General features: G+C 38.2%; 1 protein-coding gene across 1 annotated transcript; it reads right to left on the reverse strand.

Annotated features, from left to right (window-relative positions):
- Positions 1-3763: 3763 nt before the first annotated feature.
- On the reverse strand, positions 3764-21736 carry LOC140243489 (origin recognition complex subunit 2-like). The gene is made up of 13 exons (XM_072323161.1): positions 21610-21736; positions 18642-18851; positions 18068-18286; positions 16322-16465; positions 15160-15419; positions 14087-14295; positions 13317-13449; positions 12578-12680; positions 11782-11919; positions 7974-8145; positions 6251-6312; positions 5524-5642; positions 3764-4161 (listed from the first exon to the last, which is right to left on the reverse strand). The coding sequence occupies exons 1-13, from the start codon at positions 21695-21697 to the stop codon at positions 4081-4083; spliced, it is 1938 nt and encodes a 645-aa protein (XP_072179262.1). The 5' UTR covers positions 21698-21736; the 3' UTR covers positions 3764-4080.
- Between the last annotated feature and the right edge of the window lie 345 nt (positions 21737-22081).

Below are 22081 nucleotides of genomic sequence, written 5' to 3' on the forward strand. Positions count from 1 at the left end.
CCTATTGTACACTACTGAACAAGTGCTTATGACATATATTGACCTCTCTTGTAAGCGAGTTTTGGATTTACTCAGGTTGTCTGTAACTGATTACAGGATACAAAATTGGAACATCATTCAACATGTATAGGGGTCATTTGGAATGCAATAAAACCACTCACATGAAGTATTGAATGTTACATGTCTTTTCTGCCATTTATTCATTGTTGGATTGTTTACATTGTAGACATTGGAGAACAATGACTCTGCCATACATGAATACTCCTCCACAAAAAAGTGCAAAATAGTGACTGTTTCACTATTATTTGTTTCACAAAATAGTTACAAGGCACATTACACAAATCTGTTTGGCTTCTGCATCACTTTTGACACTTGGAATGTATGTTTTTATTTAAATACTGACATTGGCTAATCCCAGGAACATTTACAATTGCCGAGCAATTGGGTCATTGAGAGAGAGTACAGGGAGAGAGGGACAAAAATCAAGGCCAGCTGTGGATTTTCTATGCAACTATGGAATGTACTATGGAATCAAGATTTATGTTAAAGCTGTAATCCCATATAGTTTGTTGTAACAAAATATTGATACACACATTGTGCTTGTAAGGATTATCAGGAAATAGTTGTATGCAAATTCTATTTGTCAGTCATGCATTGTTAACCCGTTGAGGACAGACTGATTTTGCTACAGCACACATTTCCCATAGACACCTGCCCGAGTATACTCGGGACTCATCCTCAACAGGTTAACTCTCTTTCCATAATTCATTAGGACTTCCTCATGTATGTTGTACAGTGAAACCCCGTTATAACGAGGTCCGTGGGACCGGCGATATTACCTCGTTATAACCGGTACCTCGTTATAACCGTACGCATCAAAAACAAAGAAAAACATAAGCGCGACATCAGAATATACCCATCAATGAAAGAAACTTAAGAACATCCTTTGCGTTGTTATTACACAATTATGGATCATTATTATTGAGATAATAAAGGGAAATTATTTGTGAATTAGACGAAAAAGTAGGGGTTGAAATGAGATAATTCTTTATTGTAATTCTTGTTTGTTAATTTTTCCTAACACCAGCGCAAATAGAGTAAAATACAGGCGTTGTTTCCCATAACTTGCGAGGTATTTTTACGCTGTTGGTGCCCAGCGGGAATGCGATTATTTCATGAATCATTTCGGCTGTAATCCTGTAATTATGATCGTTGCGCTCGAAGGGATTAAAAATGCGTCCTTTATTTTCTTCCGAAAATCTCTTCGCATTTTGTACATCCGTTCTTGAAAAATATGCGATAGGATTGAATGTGGAAGGTTACGTTGTGATCCTTTCTACGCAAATCTGTACCTCATAGACCATTCTGAAAGAAAGAAAAATCTTCACTGTGAAATGCAGTGTTAAAATTGTGATAATGAACAAACCCAGACATATTGAAACTAATAAACACGTTTGTTTCTTTTTCTGATTTAGGTTAACATGCGTTATTCAACTATTTTTTACGCTACTGTCACCTGGCGAGATCGCGATAATTTCAGAGTAACATACATGCGTTGTTTACCGTTAACTTGAGAGGTATGTTACGCTGTTGGAGCCCAGCGGGAATTCGATAATTTCATGAATCATTTCGGCTGTAATGTTATACAATATATGATCGTTGCGTCCGACGGGATTAAAAATGCGTTCTTTATTTTCTTTCGAAAATCTCTTCGCGTTTTGTTCATCCTTGAACTGTTAAATGCGTTTGTTTCTTTTTCGGAACACCGATTAAGTAGGTTAACATGCGTTATTCAACTATTTTTACGCTACTGTCACACGGCGAGATCGCGATGATTTCATTAATCATTTCGGCTTTAATCATACACACTCATATTTAAATTATCATTTGTTAAATGATAATGAACAAATCCAGATCTATTCAAATCAATAAATGCGTTTGTTTCTTTTTCTGAACACCGATTAAGGAGGTTAACATGCGTTATTCAACTATTTTTACGCTACTGTTACCCGACGGGATCGCGATGATTTCATTAATTATTTCGGCTTTAATCATCCACACTCATATTTGCTAAGCAGCAAAAGAACTGGAAGTCGGAACTAAAAATGAAAAGGATATAATAATGAGTTGCACACGCATTCGAATTGTCCATTTTTGGCCACAAGTGTCGCTACATGAAAAGTTTTTGAATGCGTTATCTTTTTTTCTTTTTTTTTTCCCTCGTTGCGGTGTGGTCTGCCCTAATATCACGCACGCGTATCTCGTGGAAAAGAAAATCGAATGATTATGTTTAATGATTTAGTAGGAACATCGGAAGGCATTCCTGTGTCTTATCGCGTGATTTAGAAGAAAACATGGACGGAACGGTTCTCTGCAAAACGGAAAAAGACGTGGATAGCGTGAATTCGGTTTTCAGTGTTTCGTTTGTCGCGTGTTTGAAAGCGGCAATTTAGTCAAGAAATGGAACCTCGTTATATCCGATCAAATTGCTTATGTTTTTCTTTATCATGATGCACCGAAATTGTCCTCGTTATAACCAGAATCTCGTTATAACCGAACTCGTTATAACCGATTCGTTCTGCCATAGGTTTACACGCAAAGGAAAACGGGACCGACGCGATCACCTCGTTATAAGCGGTTCCTCGTTATAACCGAACTCGTTATAACGGGGTTTCACTGTACCATCAAAATACCCCACTTTGAAAATATAATCATCATGTTCAAACTGTATCCTCTGCTGGATCTAATTATTCTGATAACCTCAATATTTCAATAGATTGAAACAACAGGAAGTCTATATAAAGTAATGCTACCGCCCTCACCCCCCCCCCCTTTTTTTTTGAGGGGGATTGATACCTCCAATGAAATCACATGAAAGCACAATATCCCTTGTCTCCAGATCCCACTCAATTTTGAATTTTTAATAGTGTTTCACTCTATACCCAATATCACCGAGTAAAGTTGTCGGCACAGTGCAGATACAGTTGCATCCCCCCATATAAATAACAACAAAAATAAGAGTTGAACATTACTCATACTGAATAATACTATGAAAAACCTTGCATCATAATCATTTTCTCTTTTCTTTACATCGATAACTATTCTGTCCTTGGATTTCATCAAGCTACGTACATGTATCTCTCGAATCTCATCACAGAGAGAGAAGTAAAAATAACTTGAACAAAACACTGATAACAGTCGCTTATGTCTTTTCAGCCTCAAGCTGTATCTATGAATACATTATTTTGCTTTTTCACTTGATCATGACATAAGTAACATGCACAACAGAGGGTACAACAGCATATCTTCTGATAGTGACCGTTGATATGGAAGACTTCTACTGTGCACTCCCGTTATAACGAACACGGTTATAAGAAAATTCCAGTTACAACAAAGTAAAAATTCAGGCCGCAACATTATCTGCTCTATACATATTTTTTGTTTATTCATTTGGTTAGAACGAAATTTTGATATAACAAAAGAAAATTGCGGGTCCCGTTATAACGGGAGTCCACCGTATTACGGAAGGCATTTTGATGTATTCGTCAGCAGAAACGATAATACTTCTGATGATAACAATAGAATAATAAAATGAAAAAAACTATAGAATGAAAGGAAAATAATCCTGTCACTTCCTTCCACACATGACTGAATGGTCACATGTTCACTGTTCCTGTTGGAACACATGTTGTCTCCCCAAGTTTTCTAACACATCCTGGTAGAGCAACCTCGCCCGGGTGGTTGAACCCATCTTCCAGTCCTCTCAAACTGTCATGTACACACAAATTACATCCAGGAACTGGTATCTCTTGTGGCTCAATGAATAATATCATTCCTGCTCAGTCCTCGTTCATACCCATTCAGCCACAGGAGTAGTTTCCTTGGCTAAGGCTTTAAATCCTCACTGCCTTGTCCATTGGAGGGTACTCCTGGTCATTACTCCTGGTTTTGCTTTCTCTTTCAGCACGGAGTTACATCTGTGGCCTCACAGAATAAACCAACTGTTACAGTATCCCTCTTGGTACTGGAAGCTCCCAGTGAATGAAACCATGGTGATATCAGAAGCCCCGCCCCCATTCTTCATAACTCCTCCTGCTGTTGGAATTCCACCAGTGTGGAGTTGTCCAGTGGGATCGACAGTAGCTCCATACCATCCAGACTCTGCTCAAGACAAACAAAAACAAAAACAACACAAAATCAACACACCTCATGATCACACTATATCGACTGGCTTACGAGCCCAGCAAAACTCCTGACAACATAAAAGTTATCTTCAAGAGAAACCAGACAAGCTCTTTTGATGTTTGAACAGACATTTCCACTCACACTTTACTGCATTTGACGAGTGACATTGAAACAAATGTGTACATGAGAATAATGCAAATGCTTTAAATTTCCTTTTCTTCCTTTTCTTTCTTTCTTTCTTTTTTTTTGTCATGAAATTGCCATCAATCTCTAGTCTTATACTTGTGTCAATGCCATGTATTGTCTCCCTGTTTGTGGTCACTGTGAAAGTCAGCAGAGCTTTGAAAATTTGCCTTGTCATGGTTTTCACTCTATTTTGGCTTCCAAACAAAACTCAAACCAAGAAAGTTAGGGATAAATGTATCACTGACTGCTATCAATGAGTCACATGTTGTTTACTTTACACAACTTTGTTCTGTGAGTCGCAGTCACAATTCAAGGTTCTTGCAGACAACTGAGAAATCCAAGTCATCCTTGCAAGCAAAATTCATAGGTCACACACAATGATAACGCTTTCAGTATGATTGTTACAAACTAAATACATGTGACCTGCTACCACAAAAAAGGCCTGATGATCATCATTTCGTTGATTTGGAGATTCTTTTTCTAAAGATTCTGAGCTTCTCAACAACATATAAAAAAAACAACAACCAAAAACCAAAAAGACATGCGACTGCAGAAATAGTTATGAAGCCAGTCACACAGTTTTAAAAAACCAGACTTTGAAGAACTTAAATGCAATCAAGGTTTTTAAAAAGACAAGGTATTTCAATAACATACCCTGTAGTATTATGCTTTATAATGCCAGAAAACTGACTCTGAGAAAAAAAAAAATATTGTCATGACTGGAAAATTTAGAGAGGAGATGTTCTAAATATGAGGGGGAAAAAAAGGAGTGATTTCCTGACGGTTTATTGGTACAAAGTGTTCAACATGAACTTTATAGAGATGTTCATGGGTGATTATACACAAATAAAAAATAAAAAAAAATGCTACATATACATAAAGAACTGACATCTGAAATACAGCAGACTCTCATTATAACGAAGTCCTCAGGACCGGCAGTTTTCTTTTGTTATATCAAAATGTCATTATAACCTAACGAATACACACACAAAAAAAAAAACATAGAAAAGCATAGAGCAGATAATGTTGCGGTCTGAATCTTTACTTCGTTGTAACCGGAATTTCATTATAATCGTGTTCGTTATAATAGAAGTGCACTGCACGGCACACCATATATAGAGGATGACAAAAGACCAGGATGTGACACTGTACCTTCTTTGATCTGATGAGCTTGTGATCTCTAAACTCGGTGAGTTGCGCCCTCAACGTCAGATCACTGTTAACCAAGAATGCTTCACGGCACTTCTGGTAAAGCTCATGAAATGACATGCCTAGACACACGGGAGCAGAAGGGAAAATTATCAATAACATGTGACCACTTGCTTTTATCTTATTTCATCGGCAAAACTATTAAAACAAAATAATATCAAAGTGAAACAAAAATGTTACACTCTAACACAAAAAGACAGAAAAAAAAAGAAAAATATTACAGGTAATCGACTCTGAACCACACTCATACACACCTTTGTTTCGGAGTTGAGTAAATGCATACTTACTACAAAGTCTTTCTGACTCCTTTTCTGTTGCAATGTGTAAAACTAGGAAGTAATCTATACATATGACTTTCCCTCATTGTAAAATGATTTATAGCATGATTACTGAAAAAAAAACAAAAAAACTGCTAAACCATCAAATACTGTTATAACGCATTCTATGGTCATTTGTCTTATGAATTTTTCCCCACACCATTTCTTATCTGGTACAGCTATGTAAATCTTTGCCTTATTGCATGTTTACGAATGTCACACTCAGTGACTCTGTTCCACTTCTCGAAATAAAACTGCTACAGATGGCAGACACGAGCACTCATAAAACTTGAGGAAAGAAAGTGAAGCCCTGTATACTGCCTTGATGAACGACAGAAAACCAGACGGCTTACCATTGTACGTGCCATCATCCCTGTGTTCCAGCTGAAATTCCACCAGAATGTTGAAAATTCCCCTGAAATAGAGAGAGAAACAATACACTGATATGACATGTTTCTTCCACAGTGTATTTCATACACAGTTATACTTCAGAGGTCAGAACTGGGTTTCAGAGATACATTCTCTGCAATGGTATATTCAAGGTGAACCAAAATCTGCAGAGTAAGAGCCCAGGTACCCGACTTTTATTCCTGAAGCAGTGTCCTTGTTCAGTAGTGGCTGTGTAGAATGCTACTAGGACAGAATGATCGAATCATGCCCTAGCAGTAGTATTGAATCACATGCAACTAACAAGCTGCAGGCAATTCACTTTTGAGGTATAGTAAATAGGTAGAGTGAAATTTGCGTTGTGATTGGTTGGATAGCATCACGTGATTGCGCAAAAAAAATTTTGTTATAGTGGCACGACCGTGCCACTATAACGCTTACAGTGCGTGCCTACGCTTTATGTACGAAGAGATTCGCGCAAGGCCTAGGGAGGGCCGAGGGACGTAGTAAGACAAGGCCAAGCATTTCAACATATGCGCGTGTTGAGCTCTGAATGTAGGAGCTTATAAGCGAGTCTGCTCTGTGATGTGCAATACGCATGTACACGGCTGTACTAGCGTATCGCACACTGTGTACGTAAACTATGGTAGGTTGCGGTTAACTCTGCATACAACAAGACAAAGTGCAGTGCCGGCGGTACGGTGAGTCTTGTTACATCTAAATTAGGGCCTAGACCTACGGAAGTGCATGTAACGTTAGATCGAGGAACCTATTTACTATAACAATTAGTGCATGTTCTATTGATGCACCAGTACTGGACTATAGAACACCAAATACTAAATTATCCCTCGTGCAGTTCTATTCACCTCGGCCTGCGGCCTCGGTGAAACAAAACAGCACTCGGAATAATTTAGTATTTGTCGTTCTCTAATCCAGTATAGTGCATCATAGAGCATGCATTATCTGTATAATAATTTGAATAATAAAAGCAGTACCCGCTGCATGCTATAAGGATTAGAACCAACACTTGCTGTCGGGCGAAAGCTCGGTGGTCTAGTGGAGATGACACCTGTCCGGTGATCAGGAGGTCGTAGGTTCGAATCCTGCTCGAGTATGTACGCCCATGATTTTTTATCATGGCTACTACTAAAACACTGATCAATTCAGTGCTTATTTACGTCGATGTTGGGCAATTTGTCAATCAGTTGCATTGAAAACACCTCGACGGAAGAATTTCACTAATTTGAATAATAAAAGCAGTACCCGCTGCATGCTATAAGGATTAGAACCAACACTTGCTGTCGGGCGAAAGCTCGGTGTTCTAGTAGAGATGACGCCTGTCAGGTGATCAAGAGGTCGTAGGTTCGAATCCTGCTCGAGTATGTACGCCCATGATTTTTTTATCATGGCTACTACTAAAACACTGATCAATTCAGTGCTTATTTACGTCGATGTTGGGCAATTTGTCAATCAGTTGCATTGAAAACACCTCGACGGAAGAATTTCACTAATTTGAATAATAAAAGCAGTACCCGCTGCATGCTATAAGGATTAGAACCAACACTTGCTGTCGGGCGAAAGCTCGGTGTTCTAGTAGAGATGACGCCTGTCAGGTGATCAAGAGGTCGTAGGTTCGAATCCTGCTCGAGTATGTACGCCCATGATTTTTTTATCATGGCTACTACTCACCTGGCATTAGGGGTCAGACTCCTCAGGATATGGGTCAAGGAGCTGAGTGCAAGCATGCCAGACTGCTGAACCAGCAACGAGTTCTCGTAGGACGTCTCATCGGTGTAGGGGTCAAAGGTCGTCACGTCATACCACAGCCAACTGAAGGTGCTTGACCTCTCCTGGTCCCAGACTAGACACCACAGCAACATCATGGCAGAAGGACACACGAACAAATAGCACAAATTTGAAATAAAAGATCTTTAAGACTAAATAAATAATACAAAGAATTTTAACACTGAAGGATGTAAATAGTTATCACTTTATAATTTGGAGTTATCTCTCTGGTATAATTGAAATGATATACATTAAAATGGGAGAGCTATCACCATGCAGCATTTGGACTTTGGTATGAAAGCACACATGTACAATTGTAATACTCTTCTGTGAAGGCTAGCATTTATAAGTAAGTGTATTTTACAAGGCATAAATTTGTGTGAACTATCTGAGGCAAGACTGATGAAATCCTAATACAGACCAATACGTAAAATCAATAAATACAATGAAAATGAAAGAGAAACGAGATGTGAAACTCGTCACTGAAGACGAGTTAGGTGATACGCTGGGGGTCACCAGATATCGGTCACGGGTGATCGACAACGAAAATGATGTTAAATATTGTTAAGTTATATTGAGAAACATTCGTGAAGTCCAGTTCTTTAAACAGTCCAACATAATTCAGATCAAATTGTTTCTGTCATGCAAGCAAGTGGAAATTTCATGCGTGTGTTGGCATGTGCAAGTAAGTCATATAGACAGGCTATATAACTGATTATTACCTATACGAGGTACAATGTAGTTTTGCGAGGCAATTGCAGTTGTTATTTTGCAGGGTTAAAGGTCAGCAGTTGTTATTTTGCAAGGTTAAAGGTCAGCAGTCAATATTCGTTCGTCTTTTGCCTCTGCCGGTTTTCGCCATTCACTTAACACAGGGAGGTGGGAAGAGAAAGAGTGGGTATCTCTCTCCCCGACACCGCAGAAGAACGCCGATAAATCAACTCATACAAGGTCGACCACTTCCAGCAGCACTACACGTCAAACAATGACTAGTCCATTTGTGCTCAATAATTGCACAGTGACCATCAGTTTTAGAACTCTCCAAATTTAAACAGAAGTAAAAATAAAGTGTAAAAGCGTTCAGATGTTTGAAGTTCGCCTGTTACAACTACATTGATGTATCTTTGAAGTTGGAGTTGAATGATATACATTGATGAACAATCTTTCAATTATTTGACATGTGGATGATCTACAGGTAGTCAAATGTGGCTTGATCTATATCATAGTGTATAGCCGTATTCACATATTTTCCTAATTTACCTAGGGGATAGGTAATACATGTAATTATGATATTGACTGGCCTTGAGGGAGATACCAGATAAATATTGCCCGCACTGAAAGAATATTTTCTGGTATCTCCCTCGAGGCCAGTCAATATTATATAAATATTTACCAATAGGTCTTCAAATGTAAAAAATAAAAAATAAAAAATGAAAAAAAAATATCCAGAAATAAAACATGGTGATAAAGTCTTTTAACCCGATTCGTATGGGAACCTGGTGACCTGCGTGTTAAGTCTATGGCCATGTCAGAATTCAGTATGGAACGGGTTAAGAGTCACCTTCACTTTAACATTTGTATTTTCAAATATGAACTTTGACTATTATTTGCATAACCAAGAGGGCTCATCTCGTCGTCATTATATAATATGATCAGTTTGACAAACTCTATAAGCCTGCAAAATTTTGCAGCAGTCGAAGCAATGTGGTCTCCAACACAAAACAAAGGGATTGTGTGTGTATGTGTGTGTGTGTGTGCGTATGGGTGCGTTTACATGAGAACGTGATTTCTACATGGACGAAGGTGTAATTACTCAATTGAAGAAAAAAAAGTAAAAGATAGAAGTATTTTGTCTTGTGTTCTTGTGGGGTTTGAATCCTCACTGTGCAACCTCACGTCTCTGGCGCCAGTGACGTCGCCTTTAACCTCTCAGCTATACGTCTCGATGAGAAAATATGAGTATTATTAAAATCAGGAATCGTTTCGTCCACATTCCATTCTCATTTTCAGTTTTTAGCTGCAAAATTGTCAACCTGATGAGGAGATTTAAAAAAAAAATAAAATGCATGATTACTGCAGCTTATTGTCTCGGCTACAACATACTTAAGTTTCAGAGGAAATGGAGCAAAATCAGCTGAGGTAAAGGTGCTTGAACGTTATCAAGTCAACGCATGGTTTAAAAAAAAATCACCTCCCATAGACATAATACGTAAACTTGGCTGATTTTGAGTCTTTGCCTTTAATCGCAATTTCCAGTATGATGACATTATCAAATTGCAAAACAATGACATTGACTTGAAAGGGAAATGTTCAAAGTACAACATATCCGAATTTGGGATAATATTGAGCTAAAACAACAGTACCTCAAAAAAATAAATTCCGCTTTTTTTATTTCAGATGACGATATGATGATGTCATCGAGTTTTCCTCGAAATATTGATACTTGAAATGTTATTTACAAGTCATATGCTTTTGTAATATGCAATAAAAACATAGGGTTGCTGGACATTTTCAGGAGCTATGACAAAAAAAACAAAGACATGTTTTTCCACTATGTTTGCACATAGACGCCCGAGCGGAATTTTAACTTTGACGCCAGTGCATGCCTTTGTTATAGGTCAAAATCAATCGGAAATCAATGGATATTGTTACTTAATGTATCAGGAATCCAAATCAGTCAAAAAAAGTGCATTTTCATGTTGATTACGCGCTATGCACGTAAACATGCGGACGTACGAGCACACACAGAATTTTTTGAAATGCTTAAAATTGTATGAAACTTCGAGAAAACCGGTCTGGAAGTCGTTTTGAGCATTTTAAATTTTTGACACGTGTGTACGCGCACGTCATGGTGACCTTGGTAATTAGCATAGTACAGGACGATCAGACGTGACTTGAACTTTATGTCTACTGACAATGGTAAAGAAATAGCATTTAGTTATGAAGTTATGATCGATCATTGAAAATCACAAAATGGTGCCTAGATGACGTCACAGATAAGTTATAGTCATGAAAATGTTGCTGTACTGAGATATTGTCATGAGATATGATGACTGAGAATTTCATGTTAATTGGTCAAGTCATTATTGAGATATTTTGTTCACAAAATTCGTCAAAAAGAAATGGGAATTTCGAGCAAACGCAGTAGGCGATACGCCGTTAGCGTATCACCTAATTATCAAACATATAAGTTTATTTGGTAGAATAAACAGATATGTAAAGAATAAACAACAGATAGATAAACAGAATGCTTAAGGGTGGTATCACAATGTTCTAAAATTGACACAAAATGGCAATATTAATATGGAGTTCTCAATTTTGTGCAAAAATTGGTCCTAAACTTGGTCAAAAGCCAATCAACAGCCAAGGCAAGTATCATGCATAGAGAATGTTTCACGATGAGTACCACACACGAAGACTACAGAAATAAATACATTGTATGCATACCTTTGATAAGAAGTGTACCCTAAGGCACATAAAGGAAACAAAATGGCTACACAAATATTTCGCCAGCAATCACAACATTGGTGCTGGAGTCTGACAAACTCCTTTGGCAGTCATATGAAGGCCCTCACAAATGACGCAACACTTTTACGATCAGAGTTGAATTTGAACATTTCCTTTGACTTTGCTCGATTTTTGGACAGTGTGATGCCTGCATAACATACATACAAAGTTACCACAATGAGAGGTAGAGACATCCAATACTCACTGAGGGGGGCATTGATGTGGTCGATGGAGGCAAGGATGTGAACATTGGAGATCTGAGCCAACCTGCTCATGACAGACTGGATCTTGGAGGCTCGCAGCATGGCGCCATCAAGGTTGTGAATGATGAGGAAGAGGGGCTCTGGGGAGGGAACAAGACCTCAGAGATAATGTGGGGGAAAAAACTGGCTACTCCATGGTACAAATGTGACCATGCACCTCACAACCCACAAAAAGATGTATAGGTTACTTTTTCTAGTAGGTCTGAAAGTCCATGTATTTTGAGTCAGCCATGACCAATTTCAGTCTTTGGATTTTTTTTCAAGAAAGCCATTTTTTACCATTGATTTCTTAAAAACTTGGACCAATGAAACTATTAAGTTGTTCATGGTAGTTCTTTACAAGGATACTTTTGTTTGAATGTTTTTTCTCCATTTCCTATCCACATGATGCAAAGTGTGCATGAATACTCTACATATTACTGAAATAGTCAGAAGTAAAACTGATGCTCACAATATCATGAGTAATGATCAATACATACATTGATAAGATTCGAATTTTAACCCAAATGTTTCACATGCAAAATGACAGGTATAGTAATTACTTAGTTTGCTGATCAAAACCAACCCTACATTGAAAGGGAAGTTGAAGTTAATTTACGAACAACACTATTTCAGTAAGGCAGGAATTTTGGACATGAAATCTAAAACACAGAAAAACAGGAGTGCAAACCATCACATCAGTAACACCTTTGCTACCACACTCAAGGATTCAAGTTTTGCTGAGAAAGTTTGTCATACCATCCATCTCCTCCAGCTTGTCCTCGATGAACTCCAGCTGATCTGTCATGTTTCTATGGTTACAGACATCATCCACTATGTCATCTGAGATGGCATTTAGAATCTGTTGATGAAGGCAATTTAAGAAGCATGAAAATTCCATCCAAACAGCTTGTGAACACATGCACAAACCAAAACCATAATGCCTCTGGCGACACTTCGTGGTGGAGGCATAAACACACTGCATAGTCACAAGACTGCAGAATTGTCTTTGGTATGCTTGGAGTTGAAGCATCACAGCATGAAACAACATGCCTGCTAATGCATCAGAACATTGCTTTTTGATGTTTACATCTATTTTCTCACAATACAATCTACACCTTCAGTACATTGTACTTCTCTAATTCTCCCAGAACACAATCTTGACAATACATCGAAATTGTCCAGGCAAGCACCTAAAATGGTCTACAAGGTGATATATTTGAGACACATTTTTACATAATATTGACAATGGTAAGTACTGTTCAAGTAGGAATTCTTCAGTGAGTGATTTTTTACTTTTGACTAGGTAAGATGAATTTCAAATATATTTAATATCATAGAATCAAAACAGTATAGTTTTACACATAAAGGCAATAAATTCACATGCTTTTATTTTTGTACTAGTTTGATGGTGCATGAAATGCGCAAAAAATTTCCACAAAATTTCAACTTATACACTACCCTTCTACATTATTAAAATCAGCATCATGGAACTCACACTCTTAATGGTGAGACTTGGGAAGTAGCCATTGATAACAATGCGGGAGAAGTCAGGGATCATCTCAGAACAGAACACATCCAGGAGTCTTCTTTTGGAGCCAAGTCCATAGAGGAGGAGGTTGTAGCCATTGCTGCAGTGATCAGTAAGGAGACATGACATACTAGGTTATAGATACGAGGCATTCAAACCCTTGGACGTATCTGGCTAGAATGTCTAAAAATGAGTCACTAAAATCACATACTTCTTGCTTCTTTCCCATAGGGGGACTATATTAGTGTTGATCCATTGAATTACAAGCTACCATTCCTGGGAGTCTCAATGCAGTGTTATAATACTTTTACACATTTCTCTGAGTTTGCGACATACAGAATTCTAAAAAAGAATTTCCATGCATATTTTTCCACTTGAAAATATGTAAAAGAGGAAAAATAAATTCACAAAAGTGATTTTTAGAAGTGCATTCAAGCAGAAGTAATCAAGTCCACAGTGCTGCAAAATCAGAAATATTCGCAACATGAAATTTTCGTGAATTGGAGCCAGCCACCTTTTTCACAACATGAAATATTTTCGAATTGCCACTGGTATTCAATGCTTATAGTGTAGACAAGAAATTTTGCACACATTTTAGTTTCTGATTTTACAGTACCTGATTGAGAAAAAAAAAAATGCTATTCATATTGAATTCTTTTGGTCTGAAATTGGAGCTATTGAAAAGCTACTGGTAATCAGCACAGGTAGAAAGTAAACTGTAGGCTAATCAAATCCACCTCAGATGGTACATCCACTTGTTGAATGAGGCGCGGTGTTCTTCAAACAGCTCTCTCATCTCCTTGGTGTAACTATTGGGGGCGCTCTCCAGTGCTGCAGCAAGCTGGTCACTCGCCATTTGAGGGTTCTCTAGCCGAGCTAGGGTGTGGTCGGAGGTTACTGCCTGGCCAGCATGAGCGACAAAGTACTCCTCTACCGTGTGCGGTTGCTAGGAGACATAGAACCAAAGTGGATCCTCTTCACTCAATTCAAACAACATCACCTTGGCTAAAATGCCACAAAGAAAGATTCATCATCATTCCAGAATGTTCATATTTGCATGTTACAACCATATTAAAGCAGAAGGAATTCTATGACAAAAGTATTCAACATTAAAGAGGGCCTTATGAAATGGCAAAAGAGATCATCACATTGTATATCTGGCAGTATTACTTACCAAGAGAAATGAAAAGAACTTAAGGTTATCACATTTAGCCCATTGAGGATGAGCTCATTTTGCTTCAACACACGTTTCTCATTGACATCTGCCCAAGTAAACTAGGGACTACTCTTCAATGGACTAATGTGTATCAAAGAATTCATGAATTTGTTCTTAACATATACACATTTTATGGATTTATATGAAAATACAATGGGCACAATGTGATTGACTTTACTTCATCTAATGATAACCTGAAAGATTATTCTTGTTTCAACATTCCAAGGTGTGATATAATACAAGTAACAAACATTCAGGTAACTAAATGTTCAAACGACAGAATCTTCTTAAAATCTAAATTCCACTGCAGTGACAAATTTGAAAAGACTCTCGTTGTTTTTCTGCAATTGTACTAGTTGTCGCTACCATCCACTGTAGTCATTGGTTGGTTTGGCGTAGAGCTCTAGATGTTAATACCAAATGCTGTGGAGCAAGACTAAGTTTGACATCAGCCAGTCATATGGAAAAGATACTCTCACAACCCACTTGGTTCCTGTCAGGCTGACTGGCTGAATGCAAATTTGTCCAACAACTTTGATGGACAAAATGCTTCCCCCTGGGCCTTATTTCATCTGATCTGATTGGTCAACTTACCACAGAGGAGGAGTTGCCTCTGCCACATTTTCTGACCGACTTCTTCACACCACTGGTGACCCCCTGTTTCAGAGTGCCCAAGTCCTTGAGGGAGATGGGAGAGGCGCCTCGACGTCGTCTTGTTGACATCGTGATGCTCCTCTCACTGCTGGTGTCGCTGTTCAGATCATCTTTGTCCTCGTAGTCCTCATCGTCATCGCCATCATCGCTGCTCTGACCTGACGAAAAGTCACTGTCATCTCTGTCTTGTCCCAGAGGTCCTATCAAAACCACACACATGGGAAAGCACATGGGACTAAAGTACTCTTGGTTGCTTTTGTCCCAGAGGTCCTATCAAACCACACATGGGAAAGTGCATGGGACTAAAGTGCTCCTGGTTGCTTTTGTCCCAGATGTCCTGTCAAACCACACACATGGAAAAGTGCATGGGACAAAAGTACTGTTGGTTGCTTGATCAACAGAAGAGCATTACAATTTGTTAACCTTGAAGATCAACAACAAGATCAACCAAGGAGTAATGTGTACAAAATAATACATTTTCACCAATCTCCTTCACCCTACTCTTACTGATTGTTTACAGAAACAGGAAAAAAGCTCTATGCTCTTTTACTCATTAAACAGGAGTGTACATTGTAAATAGGAATACAGTGTAGCATGCGTTACAGGCTAATGTGGCAAGGAACAAACACTATTTTATCATAGACAGTATTTTGCTGTGTTATGCAAACAGGAATTGATGTTGTCTAATTGGCTGTGAGTACAAAACATGGAAGCATTGTTTCAAAGAAAAAAGAATGTGATAATAATAAGGCCATACGACTCAGAAATATGAGTATCGTTTAGGACATAAAATTGCACTGAGTGCATACGACGTGTATTTGGGACAAATTACACATTTTTTCCTTTTTTTTAAATGAGCTCCATTTTTTTTTTTTATGTCCTTTGTTCATTCCCTATCTTTTTTGAATTGAAGTTCTAATTTTTCATCTTTATGGAATATACAGTAAGATGGGATCTACGCTTATCAATGAAAATAGTGGCTTACATATTAACAGAAATAACTACAATGTAGTTTCATATTAAAGCATATTAAACACATTGCCTAAAGGCGCAGAACATGAGGATGACTTGGTAAGACACACTACATAAACTGGTCACTCACGCTTTGATTTTCTTTTCAGGGCTGCCCTCTTTGACCGCCTTCTGTCAACGCTTTCTGCTGCTACAGCAGCCATCTTTCCAGCCCTCTTTGGCGTCTTGAAGGAAAACACTTCAGTGCCCAATGGACAACTCCTGTCCAGCAACACTATTTCAAACACACAAAGAGTACAAGAGGCATGAACAAGAGGTTAACTGACATGATGGTTTTTCTTATCACTTTCATTAGCCAATGGCTGATTTTGCTTCAAGTGTTATAGAAAAGACTCAAGATGTGGCTTAAAATGAGACTCTATCAAGAAAATTTTTTTGAATGACATAAGTTGAATCCAGGAATTACATTGATAGGCAAAACGACTACATCGAGCAGCTTTTCAGATAATGCCACTTTGAATGCCAGAAATCATTATTTGCTTGACATTACTGATAAGACTTTTCGATTGCACTTTTTTAAAATCAATTTGTCACAATGGACTTTTACTTCCATTCTTTGAATGCCAGAAACTATGGTTTCCTATTATCAACAAGGATCTACAAACAATCATAACTTTTGTCATGTGGGCTAGCATCCCCTGCCTGAAGGGCATTGGCCACTTCTTACAATGTACTTGAATATTTCCTTTTATCATATCAATTACACAATGCCTATTTTATTTGGTGGATGTGTAACAAGAACATGTAATTGTAATCATCTTCTATTTATTCACAAGATTCTTCTCCTTTCCATTCATCAGAAACCACTCCCAACCTTAAAAGCACATTCTATCAAAGAGATGTGCATCCGGAGTACGGTACCAAGCATGATGAATATCCAGCCTGAAAGAGATGCTCTGGTATGTTGAAAAGATCATGCTCTATACTGTAACGAATATCATCCTGTATGAAAAGTTTCTCCGAGCCACATAATCTTGGTATCAACTGTAAATTTTATAAACTCTACATCCAAATAAGATCGTGTTCCCACAACAACTCTAGACATCTGGCACATTGCCTGTTTTGTACACTTCATCTTCTGGATGAAAAACAAGAAGAGCATAGTAATGGCGACTCCCATTAAACAAAGTCCTTGGGACCAGCAGTTTTCAATTGTTACATCAAAATAATGTTATAGCTCAACAATAAAGCATGTTAAGATGTATAGATAGTACTTTGGGGACCTGGATCTTTTAATACTTCATTGTAACCAAAAGTTTCATTATGATTGTGTTTGTTATTTACTGGATTGCACTGTACAGAAATGTCAGATCAGATTTCTAGCTGTATCACATTCTACCTTCTGGAAGTCGAGTTAAAACTCCTTCCTTTTCTACTTTGGGGACCTGGATCTTTTAATACTTTGTTGTAACCAGAGTTTCATTGTGATCTTGTTTGTTATAACTGGATTACATGTCGGATCAGATTTCTAGTTGTATCACATTCTACCTTCTGGAAGTCGAGTTAAAACTCCTTCATTTTCTACTTTGGGGACCTGGATCTTTTAATACTTCATTGTAACCGGAGTTTCATTATGATCTTGTTTGTTATAACTGGATTACACTGTACAGAAATGTCAGATCACATTTCTAGTTGTATCACATTCTACCTTCTGGACTCCTGGAAGTCAAGTTAAAACTCCTTCATTTTCTTCTTTGGGGACCTAGATCTTTTAATACGTTGTTGTAACCAGAGTTTCATTATGATCTTGTTTGTTATAACTGGATTACACTGTACAGAAATGTCAGATCAGATTTCTAGTTGTGTCATGTTCTACCTTCTGGAAGTCGAGTTAAAACTCCTTCCTTTTCCCCATCACTGTCACCAGTCCTGCTCTCATCTTCCTCCTCCTCCTCTTCATCATCGTCTTCATCGATCTCTCCTTTTGGCTGACGAGACTCGCAGTAGTTCACCTGTTTCCTTGACGACCGCACTGGTCGAGAAGGCGTGTCAGTAGATGGGGGAGCCTGTGGTTTCGATTTTCTGGATTTCTTTGCTGCAAGGGAGGCAATGAAACAAAGTGCAAGTAATACATAGGGAAATTTGATACATTGCACATCACAAGGTGTGTTGATGTCAGGTGCAAGAGACATTAACCTCTGTACTGCATCTGATTAATGGAGCATAACATACTTGAAATAATAGTTTCAGAGACACTGTGCCAGAAATCATTGTTGACTAGTGAGGCAAAATTTTCTGTCGACCTGCAAAAAGAATCTTGTTTGGGGATATTGGAGTCTCTTGGGTAATTGCGGGAGGAAAGGGCTAACATACGTAAACAGGAAGTGAGAAATGCATTGATATCAAGTAGAAATAAAAATGCGCTTCTTTAAAATTACATGCACTCGTACCTTGTGGAACGCTTGCCTCTGAGTCTTTTGTTTCATCATCTGCAGCAGTGGCACCATTCTCGCTCCTACCATCCTCCTCTTGATCATCATCCTCATCATCCTGATGTGATGCCTTGGAATGATTTAACCGTTTCCTTGACGATGGTGTTGACTGAGATGGAGGTTCAGCAGATGCCAGCGTCTGCACTTTGCTTTTCCTGACTTTTTTAGCTGCAAAAAGACATGAAACTCTCATAAAGAAACTCAACTGTGGCTGGCGGACTCACTTGACACTCACACCCATTGGTAGCATTATCACATCATCAGCCAAACCATCAAAACTAGTATGTTAACCTTTGAAGCTCACACATAATTGACTCAAAGCAAACAGTTTATATATCTAAAATTAGCATTTCAATTCAATTCAATTCAATTCAATTCAAGAGAACATTTATTTCCAGATCAATTCGTGTAACTGACAGTAACAATTCAGTAATGACAAACTGGAGGTGACAACTCAGTAAGCACAGCTTGAAGTGAGTGCACCTTTAACATTTGAAAACGTAGTTGAATCTGATTGAAACATAGCTAAAAAGACATTAATATACATTTACAAGAAGAAATACAGATACACAAGAGACTAATGCTAAGGATGCAGGAGGAAAACAGATAGGAGGAAGGAAAAAGAGAAAGAAAAGAAAAGAGAAGAAAGAAAGAAAAAAAAAATACATTAAGGAGAGGTAAAGAGAACCCAAAAATACATACACTTGTAATACTAAAACAAACAAGGCAACATTGTACATACATGTATATGTGCATGTACTGTATAATGCATTTTAGTAAATCATTTTAGTAAATTTTGTTCAGCATTAAACAAAATGCTGTGGCTTGCAGATATCAGTGTGCATATAAATCATTATTTGCTTGACATTACTGATAAGACTTCTCGATTGCACTTTTTTAAAAATCAGTTTGTCACAATGGACTTTTACTTCCATTCACATTTCTCTTCTGATATTCAACAATATCGTGTGATAATCCATTCCATACATTATTATTTTTTGTTTTAATCAAATGTGGTGACACATGCTATCAAGCTTATCTGAGACAGATAAATTGGAAAGAACAGTAAATTGGAAAGGAAAGTAGATTATACATGTTGTACCTTAGTCCTTACCCAAAGAGAGATGATTTTTCATGTTGGAGGAACAATGACATTAAAAAATTGATTACAGCAGAAATTACAAGTCAGCAATTAAAATGCAATAGGCACTATGTTGATGCAGCATGGGCAGACTCAGTCCCATCACGAAAAAGAATGGGGTAAAGTGGAAAGTGATATTAATTAGTAACTAAGGTGATATGTCACTATTGATGAGAGAGTCAATAAATGACTGCACAGATTGAGAGAATACTGCAAATCTGGCCTGGAAAACATTTTCTGAGCTGTAAAATTGGCAATCAGTAACCAGGAAATGTTCTTCAAACGAGATGTTAACTATTTGAGAATGAGAAGTTTCACAGCATGTAACTAATGATAGGTTAAAGAGCAAGTACATTGTAATTTGCAAGTGTACCATGTAAACTGCAAATCAACTTTTGTGTAGCCCTTGTTATAAATCCTAATCACATGATTGACTGGTTGAGAGCTTACATTTTAATACATGTCACCAGGTATCTATTTTGCCTAACAAAAACATGTAATTTTGCTTATGACTGGTCATTTAATAGCACAGTATAGTTGACCGCTTATCAGCATTTTCATGTTTGATGATGCATGGTGGTACAACTGGGTAGGCCTAATACAGTGTATGGTACAGGCATTGTTTCATTTACTCACAAAATTGGTTGGTGCACAGCGGAATTTCGTCTGCTTCATTTATAGCATTTAAAGGCAAATGATACACATCATTTTGTAAAACCACACTTGGTAAGCCTAGAGTAGGGTTTCATCGGCTGACAAGCAAAATAAAGGGGGGGTTCAGTGCAATTTTCCGGTGCCGACAAACCGGACAGCGGAAGCCGACAAAGATAGTTAAATTGGGGGGGGGGGGGGGGGGGGGGGGCACATGCACCCCTTTTCATTTTTTCTTTTGTTTATTTTATATTATATTGTTTGTTGTTTACTGTTCTTATTATCTTCTGCATTCTGTGATACTTTGTTGTAACGGCGATAGATACAGTGTACACTCTGTACTGTTCTACAGCGCCATGACTCAAATGAATGAGTATCTTTTTAGGTAGAATGAGCGCTTTATAAGAGTCTCTCTATTATTATTTATTTTCCCCCCAAAAAATAAATAAACAGAAATTAAAGGGGGGCATGCGCCCGCCCGGGGCACCGGCAGCCCCCACCCCCACCCCATGCCCCAAGGATCCACCACTACACTGGTCACTGTGACACTGTGTGGGTAGGCCTAAATTTAAATTTACAGTAAATCTATTTAATCTTACTACTTAATGCTCTCACTAATCAATGGTGATGGGCATTATCGTGAAATAAGTCCCCACTCCACTCACCGCCATTCACTTCGTCATAGCTAGCCTGGGACTTCTTTCAACCTCCATAGACTTTGCACATACTAACAAGATCTAGTGTAGTAAAGTTGTATGTGGATTGTGGAGATGCCCACGCAGAATGTCGAGAGGGGACCGATGTCACGATTTAGGCATTTGGCCAATCAATTCAATGTGTAGTAAATTATGACTCTATTATTTGTATGCTACGTTATATTATAGACAGACATAGATGCCTACAGTACCAATAGAAGGGGTCTACAATTACTTGTTATTCTACTCATATAAATTTTACATAATGTTTATTGCTTGTTGTCATTGATGAGATGATGACTGCGCAGTCAGTGACAAAATAATCAGTATATGGGACTATACAAACCGCAATTTCAATTCATTCTCTCTCCTCCAGGTCTCTCACTCACTCACATACTCTTACATCTCTCTAAAGTTAAGGTAGGTTCAGTGGTCTTACCCGACACTTCTTCCGCGTTTATTATATGTGCCATCACATCATCGTTCCCTACAAAAGTCATGGAAAGGCCAAGTTTTCGTTTGTCCATGTTGAAGGAGGGAAGTTACAGCTATGACAGTTTAGGCTGCGACACTAGGTACCGTCGTCGTCGTACACTGTACCGACAAGCAACACAGCGAATACTGATGTAAAAACCTTCCTCGTTCAATCTGCGCGCGGTTCTGTTTGTTAACCTCTTTGGTTTCGAGGCACTACGGTCGCGGTGCGGTGCGCGGTGCACGTGTTTGGAACAACCAACGGGAACAACCAAGGACGTGTTAATGTAGTCCTGTTTCGACATGACTATTACAAGGTACAGTACATCAGCAGGACGAGTTAGCCCAAATTGTATGGATTATACCAGTAAGTGAAAATTTGAGTAAATATACTGTCCGTTCAAAACTGGATTTTGTCACCATCACTGGAGTACAAG

This window comes from Diadema setosum, chromosome 20 (genome assembly GCF_964275005.1).
Source record: "Diadema setosum chromosome 20, eeDiaSeto1, whole genome shotgun sequence".
In the NCBI taxonomy this organism is placed as follows: Eukaryota; Metazoa; Echinodermata; class Echinoidea; order Diadematoida; family Diadematidae; genus Diadema; species Diadema setosum.